Below are 10,898 nucleotides of genomic sequence, written 5' to 3' on the forward strand. Positions count from 1 at the left end.
TCAAACCTACAACATCTACCAAAGTCCATAATTTCCGGCCCTAGTGATCTCAAGCCGAGGAAAAATGGTCAAGAAACGCACCTACTTCCCCATGGAAGAGGCTCCACTAAGCCGCGAGCTCAATGTCGTCATAGTTGATACATCAACTGACCTTAGACGGTTTCTCGCAAGCCTGAGGGCGATTGAGATGGACCCAGTTCCCTTGTTCATCGAATTCAAAGGGATCAACGTTGGACGCAAAGGCACCTTGCTCATAATATCGATCTATGTCCGCTCTGAAAAGACAATCTACCTTATCGACATCCACACCCTAGGCGCAGAAGCCTTTCGTATCCAAGACTCCACCGGAGCGACACTCAAGTCAATCTTTGAATGCACAGTCCTACGCAAAGCTGTATTTGATCTCCGCAATGGCGCAGACATATTATACAGCCAATACGACGTTTCTATGGGCGGAGTTGAAGATATTCAACTCATGGAGTGGGCAACCAGGGAAGGCCCCAGAAAATATGTCAAGATGCTGTCAACATGTGTCCAAGATGATAGCTTCTTGTCCATTGAGGATAAGGCGCGTTGGAAGTTCAACGATGAGTCTGGGAAAGAGCTTTTTTGGCCGGAAAGATCTAGCGAAATGTCTCACAAGCGGTTAAAATGGGACACTCTTCCAGCCGAAATCAAGGATCACTGTGCAGATTCAGTTATGGTACTGCCGGGCCTGTTCAATGTCTATGCCACGAGACCCGAGCAAAAGGGCAGCTTCTGGTCGCCAAATCTCCGTGCTGCTATTAACACTCGCCTCAGCTACACCAAAGAGAAAGGGTTCGATGTATATTGCAGAAGCAATGTCTATGGTCCTTGAGTCGAGGCTGCAATACATTAGAAAGGGGGATGGAACGGCTATCAACCCATGAATTTGAAAATTAAGGTCGTGCGTCAACACTGCTTAGATTTCCCTAAGACGCCTCGAGGGGTGGTCCTAGAATACTTTGTGATAGACGTCAAAGTCTTGGTCAACTTTGTGCAGCTTCCACGGGTACGGAAAAGGGGAATGAATGGATGGCAGGACAGAAAGGGGTTTATGAAGGTTCAAATCTCCAATTGTATTAATAAGACGCTGAGCCAAATTTGAGTAGTCCCGCTGTCTAGCAGAGTGTAATAATCCATAGTAACAGTCTAGTAGAGCAACCGCGAAGAGACCAAGCATTACCGGATAACCACTAGTTAACTCTTGGTGGAAGCAGCTTCAGAGCCCTCATCGCATCTGATAGCTTACTCGTGTCTCCATTGCTATCGACAAGGATGGCACCGAACAATGCTTGGATAGTCCTAGCCATGTAAAGAGGCAATAGATTGTCGCCTGACCGATTGCCAATCATGCATCGTCCAACTCCCTTCTTCGCCGCAATATCTGCGAGTTTGCTGCTATCTAAGAGAAGGGTCATGATAGTAGATATTTTGTCTGTTACAGGCCAATAGCCAAGTAATCAGTCAACGTTCATAATACGTATGAGTAGATCGATATAGATATAAATATGGATATTGCTTACCTTGTTCTAGACCCCTATAATAGCCGTCTGTGATTACGAGAAGCTCCATAGCAGCTTTTCCAAGCTGAGCGAGGCCAGTGTGGCATGGAATCGAGGTAAAACGTCCGGGAAGATTCAAGGCATGTAATGCTAGCACTCTGTTCTTAAAGTGATACCCAAGGAGATCTTCCATAGCCTTTGCCCGCCACATGTGTAGGTTTAACATTTTTTTAAGGTCATCGTCAGACATCTTTCCTCGACTGAAAAATGATGCTGGCCAACTGGTATAGCGAAGAAATGATGGGTGAAAACTGACGTATAAAGAGATTCAAAAGAATGGAGATCCAGGAGCGTAGAATCTTCCATAGATAGTTTTATATACTAGGTATTCCCAGATCAATGGTCACTGGGGTAAGTATTCTATGTAGGGAAGTTCTTGTTGTGCTGCAATATACCGACAAAGCTGGAGGAGTGAAGCTGAGAGCCATTTTCATAGTATAATTGGTATACACAATTGGACATCAAACATGGCCACTTGATGAATATCTAGATAGAAGGACATGTGCTCTTCTACACGATCCTCTTTCGTAATAATCTCCATTAATAGTAAATGTAGTAACTTATTTCCAAGTTACTCAAAGCAATTCAGTAGGTGATGACCCGTGATGGGCTTGCAGCAGACCGTGGGACATCAACCCATCAGTGGAACACTTCAACGTAATGTATGATTCAGTCCGCCGTAGTGTGTAAAAGGATTCTCCTTGAGAGGGTGAATCGGAATATCCGCACTCCTCACAATCACTTCTTGAGTAACTAATGGAATGCAGGCCCCGGGGGCAAGTATGAGACATCCCCGAAGTGACGAAGGACAGGGTCGTACACTCTCTCACTGAACTGAAAAAAGTAGTTATGGTGACTTGTTTAAACAGGCAATCTCCAAGAACATCTCTTTGGATATCCGAGCGAAGAAAGGATACCTGCATGGAACAACTCATCAGGCGAGTCGGAAAGGCTCATCTTGGAATGAAGATCAACGGAAAATCTTCGGCCTTCAGTCTCATCACGGCTTTTCTTGCTGCTTTATTCCTGCAGGTGTCCGTTCGTGAAGTTACTCCAGGATCCAGAGGGCGACATCGGCCTGTCGGGAAGAGACAGCAAACATGAACAGAGAATTCCCGGTCCTCCCTTGCATCTTTATGCGTAAAGTGCAAGGAATAGTTCGTCGATTATGAAGCTGAGAAGGATCCTTCGGGTATTCCCAACTTCCACTCCACCAGATTGCTAGTGATTGACCACTTTCCACCGTCCCAACCCACCATAACCAGGCAGCAGAATAAAAACGACGGGAGCCAACCGAGCACGACAAGAACCCTTCTGTCGGTGTGCTGTCAAGGATGTGCAGGGTTTGACACCAATTTTAGTGCCTGCATAACTCTCAAGCCACCGGCCTGCCTTCCCCCGCCAATGGCCTGAGCCCTCGCACTGCTCTATCGATAACCTAACCAGAAACCGTCCGGGGGTGAACGAGGGGCAGCTGCCCTGCCTGCTCTCGTGAGCCCTTATCAACCGCCAACCGCCAACCTTCAACACCGCTCATGACGGGCACAGGCAACGAGCTACGGCAGCCGGAGATTGAGTATCGGGCCAGCATGCGGGCTGTTCACCGTGGAGACGCAAAGCCTGCGGGAAAAAGTGAGGTTCGAGTGTGATTGATGGCTGCGCCGGTGGGCCACAGATATGCAGACGGACGAGAGAAAAAAGCGGGCTGCAAAGCGAGACGGCACAGGCTAATTCCACACTGTTAGTTGCATTAATAACAGTTTGTGACCAGGGGCGCAAGGGCATGATGAGAACTCATCCTGATCTCTCCGGCGTGTGGAGTTTTCGTCTCTTTCTTTTCTTTTCCCTTGGGCTTTAACTAAATAGCCGGGGGAGTCGACGATGGGACTAGCAAAAGATAAAAAGGCCATCCCGCCCCCTTAAAATCCCGCCTTCTCTCTCTTCTCAACAACATCAACATCAACATCAACAGCTTCAACTTCGTCAGCTTCGGCTTCAACTTCAACCCCAGTCTACACCTCTTCGGCTTGCTGAAGACGTCAAGTTACCTTCCTCTCTTCTCCCCTCGCTCGATCACTTCTTCTTTTTAGAAGCTGATCAGTCAATACCGCCAAGACGTTTTCCAACCTCTTGCCATCGTGAGTACCTTCTCCTGCTCCAGATACGCAGCCCTCGTTCTTTGATAGACGCTGGATCAATGGCTAACCCAGCTGCCTGCAGGTCGCACCACCCGTTTAACGGAAGCCGACGCTCATCCGCTCGTGGAGGAGCATCGGACTCTCCCCATACCAAGTAAAGGGCAATTACAAGCAATTGAACCACCACCAGCTCAGCTTTGCTTCGAGAGTCCTCATCCCGCCAATTCTCTATAAACCCATTCTTCAATCCCGTCAAGAACAAGATCACCAGATTGAACAATGGCTCCACACGCGGATGCAGCTGCCAATGGCTCTGTTAACGGGTCGGTCCCCAAGCCTGGGGCTGATCTCTTCAAGGTCGAGTCTCCCAACGTTGTCTACACCGATGATGAGATCAACACCAAGTATGTCTACCGTACGACTGCCGTGACCAAGTCCGAGGACGGCAAGTTCATTGCTACCCCCAAGGAAACCGTCTATGACTTCAAGGTCGACCGCAAGGTCGGCAAGACCGGTGTCATGATGATCGGCTTGGGCGGAAACAACGGATCTACCGTCACGGCTGGTATCATTGCCAACCGTCGTGGATTGACTTGGGACACTCGTGAGGGAAAGCGTTCTGCCAACTACTACGGCTCCCTCATCATGGCCTCTACCGTCAAGCTCGGTACTGACGCCAAGACCGGAGAAGAGATCAATATCCCCTTCAACAACATGCTCCCCATGGTCCACCCCAATGACCTCGTTATTGGCGGCTGGGACATCAGTGGCATGAACCTTGCCGATGCCATGGACCGTGCAAAGGTGCTTGAGCCCACTCTCAAGGACCTGGTCCGTGAGGAGATGGCAGCCATGAAGCCACTTCCTAGTGTCTACTACCCTGACTTCATTGCTGCCAACCAGGAGGAGCGTGCTGATAACGTTCTTCCTGGCTCCAAGGCTTGCTGGGAGCATGTCGAGCAGATTCAAAAGGATATTCGGTAGGTTAATCAGCGTTATCTAAAAGTAAACTTTCAAACGTATTTTGAGATGCTAACTTGCGGACAGTGACTTCAAGGCTGCCAATGGCCTCGACAAGGTTCTCATTATGTGGACTGCCAACACCGAGCGTTATGCAGAGATCATTGAAGGTGTCAACGATACTTCTGACAACCTGATCAAGGCTATCAAGGAAGGGCACGCAGAAGTCTCTCCATCTACCGTCTTCGCCGTGGCCTCCATCCTTGAGAACGCTCCATTCATCAACGGCTCTCCCCAGAACACCTTCGTTCCCGGAGCTCTTGAGCTTGCCCAGAAGAATGGTGCCTTTATTGGTGGAGACGACTTCAAGTCCGGTCAGACCAAGATGAAGTCTGCTCTCGTTGACTTCTTGATCAGCGCCGGTATCAAGCTCACCTCCATTGCCAGCTACAACCATCTCGGCAACAACGATGGCATGAACCTGAGCTCCCAGAAGCAGTTCCGATCCAAGGAGATCTCCAAGTCCAACGTTGTCGATGACATGGTTGCCGCCAACTCTGTTCTGTACAAGAAGGATGAGCACCCAGACCACACCGTTGTTATCAAGTACATGCCCGCTGTTGGCGACAATAAGCGTGCCCTCGACGAGTACTACGCCGAGATCTTCATGGGTGGCCACCAGACCATCAGCATCTTCAACGTCTGCGAAGACTCCCTCCTTGCGTCTCCTCTCATCATCGATCTCGTCGTTATTGCTGAGATGATGACCCGTGTCAGCTGGAAGGCTGCCGAGGGCGAGGAGTACAAGGGCTTCCACAGCGTCCTCAGCATCCTCAGCTACATGTTGAAGGTAAGTTCTGTAATACCTCCCCATCTGCATCGTTTAGTCTAACTAACGCTTTGATAGGCTCCATTGACCCCCCCAGGAACCCCTGTTGTCAATGCTCTGGCTAAGCAGCGCTCTGCTGTCACCAACATCTTCCGTGCCTGCGTTGGTCTCCAGCCAGAGTCTGACATGACTCTCGAGCACAAGCTTTTCTAAGCAGTAATTATCAAGTCAATTGATACCATCATCTCTTTTGTGAGAGCTTTAGTCCTCTGCTAAAGATAACAACTAGTATCAAATGATGTGGCGAAGAAGTGGTTAATGTCTCTTGGGGTTATCCTTCCTGTCTATGTTAGTAGTAGCAATTGTCAGCTACGTCCACTCCTTTTTAGCAAGGCCCACAGCCTCTTGATTCTGGACTTCAACATCCATCAAATTAAATTGAAATATCTTCATATCGAACTTTCTCCTCTTCTTCCATTTGCTTATGTGATGCCGTCCCAAAGAGGTAATCAGCCAATGAGGGGCTTTTCTCCTCAACATCAACTTCATCTTCAACTTCAAGTCAACTACAGCCAACATCTTCATTCACGCGGAGAGACTATCGTGATGGCTAACTCGAAGATACCAGATTACTTCCGCGTTGCCGGTGCTGGGTTTAAAAGGAAACATGATACCCTAGACCAATACAGCAACGTTAGCTCAGAGAAGCCATCATGGCCGTACGATGCCGTGTCGTCCTTAGCAGACCTCAAAAAGGGTCCCAACAGAGTCGCCTTTGATGCAAGGATCGTAAATATTTACGATCAGCCCAATGCATACTTTGATGACGGCGCAGAAAACATCAACAGGTCAAGTAAGAAGAAGACGAAAAAACCGTCAAAAAAGGACAACGATGAAGGAGTCTGTCAACAGGCCAGGGGATGCTTGAAACTTATCCTCAGAGACGATACAGGCTACATTCTTGTATGCCATTTCTATGCCTAAGTGAGATTATTGGTTACTGACTAGTTATTATTTCTGCAGGTCAAGCTATGGTATGCTGATATAACATACGACCTTCGACTAGGCAAATTAGTCTCTATATGGGCAACACACATATCCCCGTTTAAACCACAGTTAAAAGGCCCTGGAAAAGTTGATTCAACCTCTACTCCCTCGAAGCCATTGACTCCTCCGTCAACGCCACCAAAAGACTTTCCATTGAGCCTGATGACAAGTATCTTCCCAGAGAAGGATCAAGGATGTGGTATCAAAATACATGAACGTGGCGATATAGGCATCATAGGGCGTATACCAATGGGATATAAATACCCCTTCCCAGTGGACTCCCTTGTCGACGCTCCAAAGAAGCATTCAATGGGCAAATCAACGAAGGTCCTAGTATACGTTTATGCAATCGGGCCCGTTCGTGAGAGTACGCCTATCCTATTCCCTCAAATTAGCTAAACATACATTCTAACACCATCATACATCTCAGCAATCAACTCTAACAACCAAACCGTTCCTACCGTTGACGTAGGGCTAACTGATGGACACAGCAGGGCCAGCCTCGGCCTTTACGGGGAAGCTATAAAATCTAGCATGAAATGGATTCCCAATTCCACGGTTCTTATGATATCGAATGCGAGCTGGAAACCGGGCTCAAGGCTATACCTGACTTCCTTTACTCTGGTTGATGTTGATCCCGAGAGTATTGAGGCAGATGAGCTGAAAAGACTTGCAGCACGAAGAGCTGGGCAAGTTAATCCCCCGTTTCCTACTGATCGTACGTTCATCTACGTTTAACCCCGAACACAAGGGCAGGGTTGATATTTATATTCTTATAGTGTTTGATGTCGAGGAGTTTGAAAGTTCCATTCAGAAGATCAAATTCACTTTTGCCGATGTTGATGAATTGTATGTCTACCCTCCTCCATTGCATGGTCTAGTAGTCCGCCTATATTAACAGTTGATTTCTAGCGCCAATTCCACACGAAGTGGTATGTAACTGCTGAAAATATCCTAAATGACTAAGGGCTGAGGTATCTTCTCTAGAATTCATGGGATATGCATCAGTAGTGCTTCTTGATATCAATCTGGCTGCCCTATACAAGCAAAACTCACTGTTCTGTGCTGAGTGGTGAGCTTGACAAACCCTACAGAGGGTTTCAACCAACAAACTTCTAATCTACTTACTGATGCCTGATATAGTTGTAATGTGCCCGTTTTCTCCAATTCTACGGTTGCCTTTTGTGGACAGTGTGAATTAGAAGTCAAGCTGAGACTAAACCCGCAGGTCGTGAGTTACCCCTTTCAAGACCCTTTTTGGATATAACAATGGGATCATTTAGTGCTTTTACACAATCTCTTCGAGTACCAGAATATATATCCTTAACTGTAAGGATGGAACAAGGCGATACCCCACTGCATCTGCTAATCCTTAGTTTCCAGATTGGCTCAATCATAGACGAAACAGGGATGATATCATGCTTCCCTCCTATGTTCAACTTTGCAACTGGCTCTGATGTTCGACTCAGTGTTGCTGGACATATGACCAAGTCTGCTTATATGAAGAGAAAAGGAACCTCTCCTCTGCTATGGTCAGTAGACGCCATGCAGCAACTTTTCGGATGTGATATTTCAGACATACTGGCAGATCATGAAAATGACTCTACGGAGATATTGATTTCTTTCCGATTACTGGAGGCAAGGCTGATGTATTCCCGTGTTATATTGATGTTTGGTTGGTGTTCCACCGACCAAAGAATGGCTATTTGCAAAGTGATTAAATGAGGCACAGCACAAATAAGCTGGACACCAAGGGAGGAGAGAGGTATTGACATTCAATATCGTTATATCAATTAACTCTATACATCCCCAAGGGATACATATCATGAATATTTAGCCTATTAGGAACTATTGTCGGGACAATGTCCATCGTTTCTCTATATCCACTCCTTCTAGCCCTATCTTCCTTTAGGACAGGCGGTCTCCTGAAATTCTCCAACGCTTCAATCCTTGCAGCAATGCTCAATAACCTCTCCTCTTCCCACGGCAATCCCATAATTTCCATACCTATCGGCACACCAACCGGTATACCCCTGAATATATCCCTATTTGAAAACCCAGCAGGTACGGTTATGACAGGGCTCCCCGTCAGAGCTGCAAGTATTCCATTTCTACCGTGCTGGTTCCTGGAACCTATCTTAACCGGTAAATTCTGTTGCTGTGGGTATATTAGTGCGTCAAGGCTATGGGAGGAGAATGTCCTTTTGACCGACAGTGTCAGGGCGTTGATAGAGAGCCGTTTTTGAGCATACGAGATGTTCAGGGGCGACGAAACGAGTGCAGATTGTATGAAGGCGTACTGATGCGGGATAACCAGGAACGGGTCTTGTTCGTTATCAATCTTAGAGTAAAGCTCTGCCATCGTTCTTGGGCCTCTTGGTTTGCCGTCACGTAGACCCTGGGCCTGGAGATAAGAATCCACCATTTCACGGTACTCGTATGCTTGAACGTCCAAACCCAGTATTACACTTGAATTATAAATCGAGTCGGCAACGCGGACCACCGTTGCACCGGCTTTCTCAAGCCTAGATACCATCGCATCTACCACTTTGCACACTGGCGTTGTCTCCGGACTATCCGTACGGTTAATGAATCCTTCTACCAACCCCAACCTAACCCCCTTCAGACCACCGTCATGCCCCCCCTGATACCGAGATAGTATATTGGTATAATCCAGCCCCCTGACATGACGCGGTCGTAACGCAGTCAAATTATCCCTCGTATCAAACCAGCCGTCTGCCTTAGCCATGGCCATAACGTTCAAACTCACAGCCAAATCCCACACGCACCTCGCAATCGGGCCAACGGTGTCCTGCGTATACGAAACAGGAAGCACACCAGCTCTCGAAATCAAACCGCGCGTAGGCCGCATGCTGAACAAGCTATTTGCACTCGCGGGACTACGTAACGAGTTCACCGTATCCGTACCCAGCCCCAACACCGCGAAGGAAGATGCTATGGCTGCCCCCGTACCGCCTGAGCTTCCGCCCGGCGTTCGTGTATAGTCATAGGGGTTCAGCGTTTGGCCGCCGAGGGAAGACACAGTAAGGCCCTCCAGAGCCATTTCATGCATGTTCGTCTTGCCTAGTATCACCGCGCCGGCGTCACATAGAGCCTTGACGACGGGTGCATCGTGTAAAGCAGGCGCAGAGTTCGACAACGCCGCGCATCCTGCGGTGGTGGGATGGTTGGCTGTGTCGAAGTTGTCCTTTAACAGGACGGGAATGCAGAATAGAGACGGAAGAGGTATATCGTTGCTCCAGCTGCTGTTCTCAAAGGTATTATTGGGGTTACTCTCCAAGACCCGGTGAAGTCGTGCGTCCAGCTCGTCAGCGATAGATAGTGAATCTGCGTCGAGGCTTATTATAGCGTTTATACGAGGATTGTATTTTTCTATCTGGTTGAGAAACTCCGTCACTACCTCGCGACATGTCAGTCGAGTCTCTGGGTTGGATATATTGGCGTATAAAGCCTGATGGACAGACTGAATTGTGGCTTCGGCTGGGTTGAATCGCGGCGTTTCCGGTGAGCGAAAGCTGAAGATGTCTGATAGTGACTGAAACGCTGCCCATGCCGGGAGAAGCGAGTCCTGAAGTATCTGCATTGGTTTCTGCGTAATAAGAGCTGTATCCTGGTTGATGAGAGGATAAGTTAATATATGTGGTGCTACTGTATCTCGACAGCTGAAGGCTGGAGTAAACCACAATTTAGATGTAGCCCAAGTTAACCGAAGTCCTGCAGGTCTGTTTAAATATGTTATTTTACTACCCACATCAAATGCTGAAACATTGATCACATCTCAATCATGTATTTAATCGGGTATGTAACTATTTAAAAGATATTATCACTAAGATATAATGGGCGCAGTAACAAGGGGATTGAACAAACTATCTTCAAGCTCTAGCCAGATGGAAAGCAAAAGAAGTTAAGACAGAATGGAAGTAGCAGGGACGAATTGAAAGGCCAGGCAACAATGGGAATCTGACATGAGGCAAGAAAGCGAAGTAATGTTTAGGCAAAATAGAAGGCCATATGGAAGGACGTATTAAAGAAAAAGTAAGGTAGTTTGGAACGCGATGGAAAAAAGGGGTAGACTAGGAGAATCAGACAAAGTAGAAGAAGAAAATGGAAATGGAAGGAAAGGAACAGTAGAGTCAACGGTGTGGCCATCCATGTCAGAGCCATCTTGAGGTCATGCAGTTGATGAGCAATTTGAGTGAAAATCCGTTATTGAATAATATGCTAAGCCGCCGTTCGCCGCGTAAAAGGGAGACGTGAAAAGTGAAAAGGAAAGGAAAAGTGAGAGAAAGAAGATAGAAAGAACCGTTAGTCCTCTGA

The 10,898-nt window shown here is 47.5% G+C and overlaps 5 protein-coding genes across 5 annotated transcripts; 3 read left to right on the forward strand and 2 right to left on the reverse strand.

Moving 5' to 3' along the window:
• Window positions 1-64: 64 nt before the first annotated feature.
• MGYG_04941 (hypothetical protein) lies at window positions 65-859 on the forward strand (the record flags this gene model as incomplete). The annotated part of the gene is made up of 1 exon (XM_003172303.1): window positions 65-859. The coding sequence occupies one exon, from the start codon at window positions 65-67 to the stop codon at window positions 857-859; it is 795 nt and encodes a 264-aa protein (XP_003172351.1).
• Window positions 860-1,217: 358 nt separating this feature from the next.
• MGYG_04942 (hypothetical protein) lies at window positions 1,218-1,776 on the reverse strand (the record flags this gene model as incomplete). Its single annotated transcript, XM_003172304.1, has 2 exons — window positions 1,218-1,459; window positions 1,548-1,776. 2 exons carry the CDS (start codon window positions 1,774-1,776, stop codon window positions 1,218-1,220), a joined length of 471 nt encoding a protein of 156 aa, XP_003172352.1.
• A 2,227-nt stretch (window positions 1,777-4,003) lies between these two features.
• Window positions 4,004-5,726, forward strand: MGYG_04943 (inositol-3-phosphate synthase; the record flags this gene model as incomplete). Its single annotated transcript, XM_003172305.1, has 3 exons — window positions 4,004-4,704; window positions 4,772-5,534; window positions 5,592-5,726. The coding sequence occupies 3 exons, from the start codon at window positions 4,004-4,006 to the stop codon at window positions 5,724-5,726; spliced, it is 1,599 nt and encodes a 532-aa protein (XP_003172353.1).
• Window positions 5,727-6,002: 276 nt separating this feature from the next.
• MGYG_04944 (hypothetical protein) lies at window positions 6,003-8,017 on the forward strand (the record flags this gene model as incomplete). The annotated part of the gene is made up of 9 exons (XM_003172306.1): window positions 6,003-6,018; window positions 6,142-6,476; window positions 6,537-6,927; window positions 7,033-7,278; window positions 7,340-7,409; window positions 7,473-7,492; window positions 7,548-7,632; window positions 7,704-7,791; window positions 7,937-8,017. The coding sequence occupies 9 exons, from the start codon at window positions 6,003-6,005 to the stop codon at window positions 8,015-8,017; spliced, it is 1,332 nt and encodes a 443-aa protein (XP_003172354.1).
• A 332-nt stretch (window positions 8,018-8,349) lies between these two features.
• MGYG_04945 (glutamyl-tRNA(Gln) amidotransferase subunit A) lies at window positions 8,350-10,164 on the reverse strand (the record flags this gene model as incomplete). Its single annotated transcript, XM_003172307.1, has 1 exon — window positions 8,350-10,164. The coding sequence occupies one exon, from the start codon at window positions 10,162-10,164 to the stop codon at window positions 8,350-8,352; it is 1,815 nt and encodes a 604-aa protein (XP_003172355.1).
• Between the last annotated feature and the right edge of the window lie 734 nt (window positions 10,165-10,898).

The sequence above is a fragment of the Nannizzia gypsea genome, genomic scaffold (assembly GCF_000150975.2).
Source record: "Nannizzia gypsea CBS 118893 supercont1.4 genomic scaffold, whole genome shotgun sequence".
Classification (NCBI taxonomy): Eukaryota; Fungi; Ascomycota; class Eurotiomycetes; order Onygenales; family Arthrodermataceae; genus Nannizzia; species Nannizzia gypsea.